At 43.1% G+C, this 14,562-nt stretch overlaps 1 protein-coding gene across 5 annotated transcripts in view; it reads right to left on the bottom strand.

The window, feature by feature from the left end:
• The window catches only part of LOC148537665 (uncharacterized), a 259,972-nt gene that overhangs the window by 169,660 nt on the left and 75,750 nt on the right, over window positions 1-14,562 (bottom strand). For all 5 annotated transcript variants that reach the window (XM_088460467.1, XM_088460468.1, XM_088460466.1 and 2 more), the window contains 6 exons: window positions 10,026-10,254; window positions 7,776-7,975; window positions 5,261-5,416; window positions 4,839-4,932; window positions 3,255-3,398; window positions 584-729 (listed from right to left, as the gene is read on the bottom strand). In XM_088460467.1, coding sequence (XP_088316593.1) covers window positions 584-729; window positions 3,255-3,398; window positions 4,839-4,932; window positions 5,261-5,416; window positions 7,776-7,975; window positions 10,026-10,254 — 969 coding nt within the window. The remainder of the gene's footprint in view (window positions 1-583; window positions 730-3,254; window positions 3,399-4,838; window positions 4,933-5,260; window positions 5,417-7,775; window positions 7,976-10,025; window positions 10,255-14,562) is intronic.

Raw genomic sequence — 14,562 nt, 5'->3', positions numbered from 1 at the left:
AGCATCCATTCAGAGTCTCCAGGGTCCGGCACTGCCGCACAGCTGCGGCGGGTGGGGGTCCCCAACCTCCAGATTTAACCACCCGCGGTAATGTCCCGCTGAAATCAGGATGTTGGAGAGGGGTGCGCCCTTTATGGGTGGCGCCCCTGTGCGACCGCACAGGTCGAACACCCTTAGAGCCGACCCTGGCTACAAGGCATGATATATCCATTTTGCTGCAATTAGTTAATCATTTTGTGGATCATATTCACTGCAATATGCCTCGTTTTATCAGCAGTAGGGGGGGGGAGGGTTATCTTTTTAGAAACGAACAATAAGTTTAGTGATTATCATTGATCACTACACATATTGTACAAGTACCAGTATACAGACACATTGCTAAATATTGTAACATTTGCTTGACATTAGTGGAACAATATTATTGTTGTAATACGTATTATTCAAATGGCAAACAGTCATATTCCATTACCTGACACTCCATACATACTCATATATTTGAAATTGTAAACCTTTTAAAATTAGTAGTGTAAGAGGGGCTTCTGTGGGACAGTCAGTCAGGGCAATGGAAGCATAATTGTAATACCTTTTCTTTTCCCAGTGTGTCTGTGTTTGAATGTCATTTGCGCGAGGTACTGCTGTTACCGATGTCTGCCTTTCAACTACTGCCCATGAAGAAGAACTTCTTTCACTCATAGAACTGAGCTGTCTTTGTATTGGTAAGCACGCATCCTGAAAACATAAGTAAATGTTAAAATATCGATTTGACTATTGGAAGAAAAAATGTTTCAGAATATTTTATGATAAAGAAAAAATTAATACATTTCACAAAATATTAATATACTAGAGTGATGGCACCAAATACAAAGGTCATCACACAACTGCAAAAGATGAGAGCCAGTGCTTCTTTTTAGATTTGCGCAAATACTCCCAATTCTCTAGCAAGCACATTTCAAGATGCAAATTAACTTCCACCTCTATGGAAACCACCTCATGCTCCTACATTTGTGGATACTAGTTTAGATAATGTACAAACTGTAGTATTACGGAGTTCAACTTACTTCCACTTTAGGGCCACCCTTACTGTACATTAATTTAAACTCCTCTGTTTTTCTGCTAAAATACTGCTTGATTTAGCTTCATCTAGTCATAACAGAGAGGGCACGTATAAATGCCCTTATACCCCAAAGTGCAACATGGAGGTGCAAAATGGTCCCTTTTAAAAGTAAAAGTATCAGACATAAGAACTGCTTGCACTGAGCTGGTGCAAAAATGATGCAACTCCACTTCATTTTATCATAGCTCCTATAGGCATGTCCTCTGTCTGCCCAACTCCGGTGCAAATTATTCTTGCCCCCACAAATGCTTTGGTAGAAATCTATTTTATGCAAATCGAGGTGGATAACTGAACCATGCTGTACTGTGCAAAGGGTGTTTTGTGCTTTGTAATGTACCACCAGTAAGCTGGTCATAGGTTCAGCGTCATAAAATATATCTTTACATACACTTAAAAATGACTGTCAGTCTGAAATCTGATGCTGCTATATAAAGGTTATTACAGTTTAGTAAAGGGATCTGTATACAAACATTTTATTTTCTAAATGTTCTTCAATGAATGTAGTATTTTTACTCTATAGGCCTGGTTCAGAGTAGTACACAAACCCGATGGTTTGCATACAATACAGTTGGCGGCCCAACGGCGCATGCACAGTATCTGTACTGCGCATGAGCTGATCAGTGTCTGCAAGATCGCTTGCAGTGCTCCCTAAGCAACAGCATGAATGACATGCTGCGGCAGTTTGGGGACGGGGCGGCAACAGTTTTACACATGCAATGGCGGCAGTGGGGGTCTTCATCTTTTAGACGTCCCCTGCAGTATTCGCATTTTTCACATTGCTGCTGTGTCCAAATAGCATACAACTCTGAAACAGGCCCTAAGTCAATGCACCATCAATAAGTCTGAATAGCCTGTTACCTTCACAAGTCATAAGAAACCAGTAACTTGTCTGAGGACAACATATGGTGTGCTTTCATAGCGGTGATACAAGAGTGGCCATAGTTTAGAGAACAAGTAAATAATAACCAGTTGTATAAATGTCACGTCAGGTCAGGTCGGTACGAATGGTGTTTTGTTCTCACTGATTTTTGTTTTTACTGAATTAAGTTTGCAGCATTAAACTACTTTCAGTTAAAAGTTACATCACACATCATCAAAATACTGTAATTTTAAAGATAATTTGAAATAAATAGATATGAAAACATTTATATTAAAGGACTGTAGACTGTATACACTGTAGCAAAGGACTTGGGCTTGTTGCTCTGTACAGTGTAGTAGGGAATAATAGGAGTGCAGAGATGATGCCTACACAGACGTAAAAGCTGTTATTATGTGATGCAGCTTCTCTAATACGTGGCACTGAGTAAGCAAAGATAAGAAATGCTCAGGATCACTATTTATATCTTTAGAAGTGGAAGATGCAGAAACTGAGAAACATTTAGATTTGCACACTCACAATCACATTATTAATTAGCTGCACACACCATTCATTACATAAAATGACATAATGCGCACACTATGTTAATATTATGCTAACCAATTGAAATACGTGACCCTCCATTCATGATTGTCAATTGCCAGTAATATATGTTACACTAATAACTAACTGCTATGTATTGGCTATATGGAAATGATTTGATGTATGGCAAGAACTAAGGTACAAAATGTATTGCAGCCAACACCTATTAGGCCTGTTCTTGGGCAGATTCAATTTCTTCAGTCACAAGGGTCTCACACGCTTCCCTGAGAATAGAAGTTGGAGGATCATATTGGCCAGTTTATAGCGAAATAGCAATGTTAACTAAATAATTTATTGGTTGTATACTTCAACTATGCTTCCTTATAATAAACCAGCTATAAATCTGACTGTGATTGTTGAATTTCAAGGAGGCTATCCAATGCACAATCTGTTAAAGTAGTAAAGGGAGTGCAGTAACCCAAGAGAGCTGACCAGTATCTATGTGCAGTATACAAGATTATACAGTATTTGTATTATATACATTTCTCAGTGTGAGCATCTTGTATCCTAGCATTGCCAGACATACAGTCTTCAGTTAAAGATTAGCAATATAGTTATTAACATCTATAGACCGTGTACCAAAATTTCAGATATGCAAATAATAACATTGAAAAGAATAAAAGGTATTTGGAGGATGGCACTTGGGCACTATATAGATCTATAGAGTAGAAAATAGGAAACCTTTATATCCATGCATTGCAGAGAGCTCCAGGATGACACGTAGCAAAATGACGCCAGCTGGGTGGCAGCTAACAGGGCATTTTTCTGGCTTACTTGGCAGGCGAGCACCACTTGCATATTCTCCACACCACATTTATTCAGCAGCTTGAAGAAAATATAGACATAAGCAAAAGTAAAGCACATATCGGCATGCTCTATGTTCCAGAACAACCAAATATATTACTGTAACCCTGATAATAACATAACCTAGATATCTGTGTGCATTACTTGCTTGGAAATCTGTGAGACTGCTGACATAAACTAGGCTGTAATGCACCACAATTCATAGTGATTCTTAGCAAAAACTTGGCCAAGTCTATCTGCTAACAGCTGCAGAATGAGACAGCCTGTTACATGGACATTTCAGCTCCTGCCAATGCATGACATCACCCAAATGGAGAGGAACAGACATTGCACCAATGGTGTCTAATATAATCTCAGTATTCATAGGAAATCCACTCCCAATGCACATTTCCCTATATTTCAGATTCCTGAGTTACTCAAATTAGCATGATAAATGTGAATCGCTTCCTTCCTATAACTAAATAACAAACTTATTTTCGACGCAAAATAAATAATGTATGCATGGCTTTAGCATATACCAGGTCACGTGGGCAATGACATTTTTCATTTACTTTCTATGGGATTACTGCTATTATATTATACAAAGAAAATTAAGGTAATTTGTGATCATTCAAAAATGTAGACATAGAATTGACTATCTGTGCAATTCACCTGCCTAGTCGCCCCCACCTTCTGCTTTTCTGCCCCCACTGTTCTGGGATTGCACATTTGACTAGAAATGGTGGACTGGAAATAGTAAAAGGGCCACTAAAGATTTTGATCCTAAAACACTGCTTATTCCAGCCTCATAGATGACTTACACTATTATATGTTACCTTTGTGTATTTTATGATATGGTTATTTGAGGTATTTTGAGTGTTTGAGCTTTTATAAGTGTTCTTACCATTATGAAATGTGCTATGGTACAAACAATGCAAAGTATACTGTAGGAAGAATTTTGATTACCAGTAACTCCTAATGTCCTACAAGAAAATATGGTCTTTTTCCAGGAATAAAGATGCATCCTAGCCAGCCTCTAACCTGAGAATGCTCCTAAAATGCTTTAGAACCATACTGCAAATCTGGGAGCATAGCAACTTTATAGTGTGGACATGGGAGTCATACTGTATTACTCTGGGAATGAGTGTAGCAAAGATTACCATGGCATGGGATCTATCATTTATATTGGGGCTTGGGAAGAAAACTCACAAAGCCTGAAAATTAATCTAAAGAGAATATGCATTTTTATTTTTCTAGTATTTTGTATATTATTTTTCTAGTTTTTTGTATACCTTTGTTTCAACACTTTACGTAATTTTTCATCAACTCTTTGTGTCCCCCCACTAACGGCAACAGAATAGACGGTAGACCGGTAAGAATATAGTGTTATAAGTGGTCCAAGGGCATTATTCATTGGGCCACCTCGTGGTGCTTGACCCTAATCAAAAATGTTGCTCCAGTGCTCCACTGTGAACAGCTCACCTGTAATATACCATCTCTTGTCGAGAAACTAAACTTTCCAATCTGATTGTCATCTACCTCATGGATAGCAAGAAGTTGTACTGATGGTGAATACCTACACGTAATAGAGAGGACAAGGATTTATAAACCTTATTTGTACAATGTATAAAATAAAGTGAGTGAGAAATTAAGTGCTTTCATTTTACTGATGTATAAACGTGACCAAATGATGAACAGGTCACGACACAAGCACCCAGTGTAATACTAACAGGTGCTGAACATATCAGCTCATACGTGCGAGGAATGACATCTGAAAAGCGTGTTATGATTCACCATCTCACAGGCTGCACTTAGGCTTTATACTAGTCCTACTGCATAGTGGAGTATAGCTAGAAACCCTGCACACATAACACACTACTGTACTCACCACAGTTATTACTCACCTGTCCACACAGCTGTCATCCTCAAGGAGAGAAGTAATGAACATAGGAGGCATCTGGTCCGCTTGTCCCTTGTGCGATGCAAACTCAAACTGTACAGGCCGTAAGTACAGGTGGAACTCACTGAATCCCATCTCTTCAGCAAAACATATATATGTCCTGTTAAGTTGAAAAGAGAATACACAATCTTATAGGTCTCTATATAGCATTTTATGAGCAATCAGCACTGTGTTTACTCATAGTAATGTCACATTGCACATTCTCCTCCAAAATGGCCATGGCAGAACAGCAGTGACTAATGGTATAAGCAGTCTGCCATGGATATTTGCTCTAATTATACTATATAGCAGGTTGTCATTGACCACAAATGTCTCTAGTTCTACATGGCAACACCTTAGCTTACATTATAAAATGAGAGACCCTGCATAACATATTTACAAAGCCCAGGCAATGGGTTCACCTATGTCTGGCTGATCGAAATGGTGAAAAGGCACAATCCAATTACATCCTAAGCTGCTGTGATTGTACTGTTCTTACTCTGTCACAATGTTCAGCAAGAAGACGAAATGGGGTAGTTATATCCTGTGAGGGCCACATCACAAGACTGACTAGCAGATTCTCATTACAGCTCAGATTGACAATGTAATAGAATATGTGAATATTACACTCTGAAATATATGTCTCTAACATTATGTTTAAATACACCATATTATATTATAGTATAGTATAGTTTATATATATATATATATATATATATATATATATATATACACACATACACACACACATAAATATACATATACACACACACACGCACACACACACACACACACAGTCAGGTGCATAAATATTGGGAAATATGAATTTTCATATTTTGGCCTCTATTCACCACCACAATGGCTTTGAAATGAAACAAACAAGATGTGCTTTAACTGCAGACTTTCAGATTTAATTTGAGGGTAATTACATCCAAATCAGGTGAACAGTGTAGGAATTACAATGGTTTCTATATGTGCCTCCTACTTTTTAAGGGGCCAAAAGTAATGGGACTATCAACTCAAAAGCTATTTCATGGACAGGTGTGGGCTATTCCCTCGTTATTTCATTATCAATTAAGCAGGTAAAAGGTCTGGAGTTGATTCTAGGTGTGACATTTGCATTTGAAATCAGTTGCTGTCGACTCTCAATACGAGATCCAAAGAGCTGTCACTATCAGTGAAGCAAGCCATCATTAGGCTGAAAAATCAAAACAAACCCATCAGAGATAGCAAAAACATTAGGTGTGGCCAAATCAACTGTTTGGAACATTCTTAAAAAGAAAGAACGCACCGGAGAGCTCAGCAACACCAAAAGACCCGGAAGACCACGGAAAACAACTGTGGTGGATAACAGAAGAATTATTTCCCTGGTGAAGAAAAACCCCTTCACAACAGTTGGCCAAATCAAGAATACTCTCCAGGAGGTAGGTGTATATGTGTCAAAGTCAACAATCAAGAGAAGACTTCACAAGAGTGAATAGAGAGGGTTCACCACAAGATGTAAACCATTGGTGAGCCTCAAAAACAGGAAGACCAGATTAGAGTTTGCCAAACAAATCTAAAAAAGCCATTACAGTTCTGGAACAACATCCTATGGACAGATGAGACAAAGATCAACTTGTACCAGAGTGATGGGAAGAGAAGAGTATGGAGAAGGAAAGGAACTGCTCATGATCCAAAACATACCACCTCATCAGTGAAGCATGGCGGTGGTAGTGTCATGGCGTGGGCATGTATGGCTGCCAATGGAACTGGTTCCCTTGTATTTATTGATGATGTGACTGCTGACAAAAGCAGCAGAATGAATTCTGAAGTGTTTTGGGCAATATTATATGCTCATATTCAGTCAAATGCTTCAGAACTCATTGGACTGCGCTTCACAGTGCAGATGGACAATGACCCGAAGCATACTGCAAAAGCAACCAAAGAGTTTAAGGCTAAAAAGTGGAATGTTATGCAATGGCCAAGTCAATCCCCTGACCTGAATACGATGGAGCATGCATTTCACTTGATGAAGACAAAACTGAAGGGAAAATGCCCCAAGAACAAGCAGGAACTGAAGACATTTGCAGTAGAGGCCTGGCAGAGCATCACTAGGGATGAAACCCAGCGTCTGGTGATGTCTATGCATTCCAGACTTCAGGCTGTAATTGCCTGCAAAGGATTTGCAACAAAGTATTAAAAAGTGAAAGTTAGATTTAGGATTGTTTAGTTTGTCCCATTACTTTTGGCCCCTTAAAAAGTGGGAGGCACATATAGAAACCGTTGTAATTCCTACACCGTTCACCTGATTTGGATGTAATTACCTTCAAGTAAATCTGAAAGTCTGCAGTTAAAGCACATCTTGTTTGTTTCATTTCAAAGCCATTGTGCTGGTGAATAGAGGCCAAAATATGAAAATTTTGTCAATGTCCCAATATTTATGCACCTGACTGTATATATTTAGATCTGCTAAAGATGTCTGTTTTCATTTTTCTGACCTAGAGAGCACTGCTGTTTCTAGTGAGGCATCTAGAAGTCTAGAACGGAGGGTGATGAGCTCTAACATCTTGCAGAAAGTGTCCAGCATAAAGACTTGTCTTGCTCTGCCATGTTTTTTATCTTCATCAGCTGAATTCAACACCGAAAGGCAGATATCTCTAACCATGACTGGATCTTCCATCATTACTTCCTCAAATAACTAGATCAGAAAAACAAAAAAGAAAACATCACTGCTACTATAACAGTAGACACATTTTTGTCTCCTATAACTTTGTTTTTTAACCTTGTCTCTCCATTATATTATCCTGGTGGAGGATGAGGATTAAAAGAGAAATATCAGTAGGTAAAAGAAAGAGAAAATGGTTATCTGCAAACAAATATGGTAAAGAAAGTGGTTCAAATGGCTGAGGACAGGCCCGGTGACAATAGGTACAAAGGGGACAATTGCACAAGATCTGGAGTTTCTGAAGGGATCTGACCCACTCAGGGGCTCACTCATACTGTCCTGTAGCAAGGGTAGGCTTGGATCGCTGCCTGTGCTGCTGGACTATTTTAGCAGGGCACAGGCTGAATAGTATCCGGAGGCCTGTACATCTGGAGGCCAGCGCATTACTGTATGGCCAACTTCCAGCTGCCTGGGTCATTCAGTCGAACCACTGAAGAAATAAGGAGACACACAGAGAAGCAGTCGCCATCCAGAAGACAGTAGGGTTGGCCATCGAAGGATGCACCTTTGATGATTTAAATCAATGGCATGAAACATGAAAAAAATATTGATGATTTAAACCATTGTGGGACACTACAGGCCAATCAGGGAAAGGGCAGAGCTACAGTAAGTGTCACTATGAGGAGGTGGAGCTAAACAACAGGCTAATCAGTGAAGAGGTGGTGCTAAATGCTACAATCTGGGTGCAACTAAGTGCCATTCCCCTGCTCCAAGTGAAAAAAACAATTGCTAGGTCTATTCCATCGATGGCAGAAAACCATCAGAGTTCCGTCCTCGATGGGTAAACCATTGACTGCAAACCATGGCTGGTTGCTAACCTTTGATGGCCAATGGCCATCCCTAGATGACAGATAAGGTAGAAGGGAACCAGTGAGAATTAGGGTCATGGGGTTAGAAAGACACAGGGGACATGAGCTGTAGAAACACAGGAAGCAATGGCTGGAGAGAGACAGGGCTTGATGTTGAGTCAGACACAAGTGGAAATGTGGATGGATATTGCAGACTGCAGCATACTACACAAGCACCAAAGTAAGAAGCTGGAAAATGCAGCAAATCAGGTATGTGCACACTGACAGAGATCACTAGTGCATACTGATTGATCTGTCGATAGACTACACTTTTTGTTTAATGTGCATTTCTAGGAGGGACACACACAGGGGTTCATGAGCAGGAGAGACACGGGGGTGGATGAGTAGGAGAGACACATAGGGGTACATGAGCTGGAGAGACACAGGGAGAATGCATGAGCTGGAGAGACCAAGGGGGTGCGTATGAGCTGGAGAGACCCTGGGAAGTGCATGAGCTGGAGAGACATAGTGGGGGAGACAGGGTGGTGTATGAGCTGGAGAAGCACAGGAGGTAACATGTGGCTGGAGAGACACAGGAGCAGCATGAGTCAGGGAAGACTCAGGCTTTGCTTATTTCAACTATGTACCTATTGGTAGGATCAGTGAGGGCATGAGCTATAGAAATGCAGAGTTGGCATGAACTGGACTTGGGAGTGAATGAGCTGGAGAGACATAATGGGGTGCAGGAGCTGGAGAGACACAGGGGTGCATGAACTGGGGAGACATGGGTGGTGCTTGAGCTGGAGAGACAAAAGGGGGGTGCATAATCTGGAGAGACACAGCAGGATGCATAAGCTGGAGAGAGACACAGGGGGAAGCATGAGCTGGAGAGACAAAGTGGAATGCATGAGCTGGAGAGACATAGGGGGGTGCATGGACTGGAGAGACAGTGGGGTGTATGAGCTGGAGAGACACAAGAGGTAATATGAGGCTGGAGAGATGCAGATGGAGCATGAGTCTGGAGAGACATAGGCCCTGCTAATTTCAACTCTGTTGGGGGCAGTGTACGTGGCCCAGATGAGTATCTGTCCTATCTGACTACAACTGTAATAGTAAAATCATTATGTATGGACTCTGGGTTCCCAAAAAGGAATATAAATGTACGTACAGTAGAATGTCTTTAATGAAAGATGAATATAGGTCGAAACATTGTATAACATCAGACACATGCTTACATCTTTGTGGACATTTGCAGTAAACGATGACTTGTGATCTCTTGTGGCTGACCATTCAGTAAGTGCAAGCTCTAGGACCTTCTTCTCCACACTGTAGGACTGCCTGGGTGACTTTGTGTTACACATTTGCTGAAACTCCTTACAAATGTGGTCTAGTGTATAAGAAATTAGGTATGCCAACCCAACAGAAGGGTGAAACTCCAAAAGGTACATATTCTTTAAAGCAGGGCTGTAAATAAAAGAGCAAAGTATAAGAAAATAACCTTTATTACATCAAAATGGGGATGTACAGTAATCACAGGGTTATATGGGTAATTTATATGAGATTTCAGTTTGTGAACATGAATGTAGGGGGGCTCTTCTGAAATTGTAATATCCAGCCCCTCTCTGAGAGAGGAGCTATTATTGTGAGCTGTTATTAACAACTATTTGGCTGTTTCCAGCATTTTGATTGGTTAATAGTACCCACTTATAAAGTTGGCTACAACAGTCCATTAGATTCCTCTTTATAACTTTATAAACAACTTTCTGCCTAGAACAGATCATTAACCAATCATATTGCACAAAACTGTTTTGTAGCTATTCATGAAAGATCCTGATGATTAAACCTGGCCACAAGCAAGCAGATAAAGGCAGAGCACCAAATTTGATGAATACCTGAACAGATGTCTACATTGAACAGTAGTCATCAAATTGGGAGATTTGCAGTGAATACTAGCCTCCAAATTGGGAGATCATGATTGTTACACTAGACATAAGATTGTGGGTCTGCTTTGAGTACTTAGGGGTCTATTTACTAAGCAGTGTTAGGAGACAGAGTGAAAAGTGATAAGGTGCCAGCCAATCAGCTCACAACTGCCATGTCACAGGCTGTGTTTGAAAAATGACAGTTGGGAGCTGATTAGCTGCTACCTTATCACTTTTCACTCTGTCTCCTAAAACTGCTTAGTAAATAAATGTTTTAGGATAAGCCAGAGGTTTACAAACGTGGTTCTCAAGGCTCCCCGACAGTTCATGTTTTAGAGATATCCATGGTTGAGCACAGGCGGTTAAATCAAATTGTCTGAGGTACTAATTAAGTCACCTGTGCTCAACCATGGATGTCTCTAAAGGTGCATACACACACAACGATTTTTTTAAACGATTATCGTTAAACGATATCGATTATCGTTCAAAAAATTGTTCACTTTTTGAATTCAAACGATGAACGATTATCGTTCATGCGCGTTCACGTTTGTAGTTCAGTCAGACTGACCAACTGAACGATTTTCATTAAGGGAATATGCAAAAATCATTTGTAGTTCAAAAAAATATGAGATATGGTAAGAACATACCTTTGTTATCTCTATTTCTACGAAGTCCATAGGGTTCCACAGGATACCTTGGGGTATAGGTGATGACGTCAGGCATCGGGCACCATAGAGTTAAGTTTTCAGCCTCCCAGGATGCACTAGGGTCCCCCTCCTATACCCCGCCCACGAGCCAAGACATCTCAGTTACGTACCAAGCCATAGGCCGGAGGAGGAGAAGGAAGAGAGAAAAAAAGATCTGGACACACACAAGAATCACATTCTCACCAGAGGGAGACGGAAAAACCGGTGACCAGAGCAAAGCCCATCTGCAGCACAGGTGCGACAGGGCGGGAGTCCTGTGGAACCCTATGGACTTCGTAGAAATAGAGATAACAAAAGGTAAGTTCTTACCATATCTCATATTTTCTACTTCAGGGTCCATAGGGTATCCACAGGATACCTTGGGGATGTCCCAAAGCAGTATCCTGTAAGGGTGGGGACGCTCCTGTGCTGAAAGGAAAATCCGCCGCCCGAAGGAAGCATCCTGAGAGGCAAAGGTGTCAAACGCGTAATACCTCACAAAGGTATGGACAGAGGACCACGTGGCCGCCTTGCAGATCTGGACTGCAGAGCTGCCCACGAAGGACCCACAGACCTAGTGGAATGAGCCCTCACAGAAGGTGAAATCGGCAGGCCTTCATGAAGATAAGCTTCTGAAATTGCCATACGGATCCAAGCTGCCAAAGTTTGCTTTGAAGCAGGCCAACCCTTTTTATGGAAGCCATAGGAGGACAAACAAGGCGTCCGACTTCCTAAACGAAGAAGTGCGGTCAACATAGATCCTTAAGGCCCGCACAACATCCAAAGTGGCCTCACCCACTGAAAGGCCAGGTGAGTTAAAAGCCGGCACAACGATTTCCTCGTTGATATGAAAACGGGAAACAACTTTGGGAGAAAAATCAGGACGAGCGCGCAGCACTGCCCTGTTCCCATGAAAAATTAAGAAAGGGGGTCTACAAGAGAGAGCCCCTAAATCAGAAACACGTCTGGCCGAAGCGATGGCCAGAAGGAAAACTGTTTTGGCTGTCAGCCATTTAAGATCCACTGGGCCCAGTGGTTCAAACGGCGGTCCTTGGAGAGCCCTCAAGACCACAGCCAAATCCCAAGGCGCCACGGGTGGAACAAATAGCGGCTGGATTCGCAGAACACCTTGCATAAAGGTGCGCACATCAGGGATTGTAGCAATCCTACGATGGAACCAGACAGACAGGGCAGAAACCTGCACCTTCAAAGAAGCAAGGCGAAGCCCATGGTCTAGTCCCGCTTGCAGGAAGGCTAGCACTCTAGACAGACGGAACTCCCGAGGTGCATAACCTCTCGGTCGACACCACTGAAAGAACGTATGCCACACACGATGGTATATTCTTGCTGAAGACAGTTTCCGAGCCCTTAGCATAGTTCGTACTACAGAGATGGAAAACCCCCTGGACCTTAACATGGCCGTCTCAACAGCCACGCCGTCAAAGACAGCCGAGTCAGGTCCGGGTGAAGACAAGGACCCTGTTGCAGAAGGTCCGGTCGTAACGGCAACCGCAGAGGAATGTCCACGGACAGTCCCTGGAGGTCTGAGAACCAGTGCCTCCGGGGCCACGCGGGAGCTATCAACAGGAGCGTTCCTCCTTCCTGTTTGAATTTCCGGATTACCCGAGGAAGAAAGGAAAACGGAGGAAACAGATAAGCAAACCGAAACATCCACCGGACGGACAGAGCATCCACCAGAGACGCCTTTTCGTCTCTTGTGCGAGACCCGTACACCGGCAACTTGTTGTTGTGCTGTGACGCCATGAGGTCGATCTCTGGAAGACCCCACCTGTCCACCAGCAGTTGAAAGACGTCCTGGTGCAGAGACCATTCCCCCGGATGAATGTCCTGGCGACTGAGAAAGTCAGCCTCCCAGTTGAGGACTCCCGGGATGAATACTGCTGATATGGCCGGGAGATTGCGCTCCGCCCAAACCAGGATTCGGGACACCTCTATGAGAGCCGTCCGACTTCGGGTTCCTCCTTGCCGATTTATGTAGGCCATGGTGGTAGCGTTGTCCGACTGGACCTGCACCGGGTGACCTTGGAGAACCCGATGTGCCTGCTGGAGAGCATAGAACACTGCGCGGAGCTCCAAGATATTTATCAGAAGCTCCGTTTCCGCCCTGGAACAAGTGTGGACCCGTGACTGCTCCCCAGCTCCGAAGACTGGCGTCCATTGTCAACAGGACCCAGTTCGCCACCCAGAACGGACGACCCTTGTTGAGATGGGTCGTCTGCAACCACCAGGCTAAGGACAGGCGAACCTCCGGCGTGAGTACCATCGTCTGGGACCGTAGACTCTGAGGCAGTCCATTCCATTTGGACAAGATCAGGTGCTGCAGAGGTCTGGAGTGAAACTGGGCATATTCTACCATGTCGAATACCGACACCATGGAGCCCAGTAACCTCATTGCCGAGTGCAGAGACACCCGGCGGTTCTGCAGACAACTGCACACCCTCAACTGCAAGGCAGAGATCTTTTCCTCCGTCACAAAGATCCTTTGCTGTCCGGAGTCCAATAAGGCTCCGAGATGCAGAATCCACTGAGACGGGATTAGGGTGGACTTCTGCCAGTTTATCAACCAGCCGTGCCATTGCAGTACCGCAATGGTCAGGTCCAAGTGGCGCAGAAGGAGCTCTGGAGATCCTGCCACCAAGAGAAGGTCGTCCAAGTATGGTAACATGCGGACTCCCTGCAGCCGCAGGGAAGCTGCCATGACCGCCATCACCTTGGTGAAAACACGTGGTGCTGTCGCCAGCCCAAAAGGTAACGCCCGGAACTGAAAGTGGTCGTTGCGGATTGCAAACCTGAGGAACTGTTGATGGTGTAAAAGAATAGGGACATGCAGGTAAGCGTCCTGTATGTCCAACGACACCATGTAATCCCCAGGTTCCAGCCCCAGAATGATGGACCGCAGGGTCTCCATCCGAAACTTTGGCACCCGCAAAGACTTGTTGAGTGCTTTGAGGTTGAGGATCAGACGATACGACCCATTGGGTTTCTGCACCAAAAACAGATTGGAATAGAAACCCTGGCCCTTCTGGGAGAATGGAACAGGCACTATAACTCCAGCCTGGAGCATAGTGTGCAAAACCTTCCGCAGTTCCAAGGCTTTGTTCCGTTCTGATGGAAGACCCGTGGTGAAGAATCGAGATGGGAGC

This window comes from Taudactylus pleione, unplaced genomic scaffold (genome assembly GCF_031769625.1).
Source record: "Taudactylus pleione unplaced genomic scaffold, aTauple2 ptg000046l, whole genome shotgun sequence".
Lineage (NCBI taxonomy): Eukaryota > Metazoa > Chordata > Amphibia > Anura > Myobatrachidae > Taudactylus > Taudactylus pleione.
This window is presented reverse-complemented; position numbering and strand designations above follow the sequence as displayed.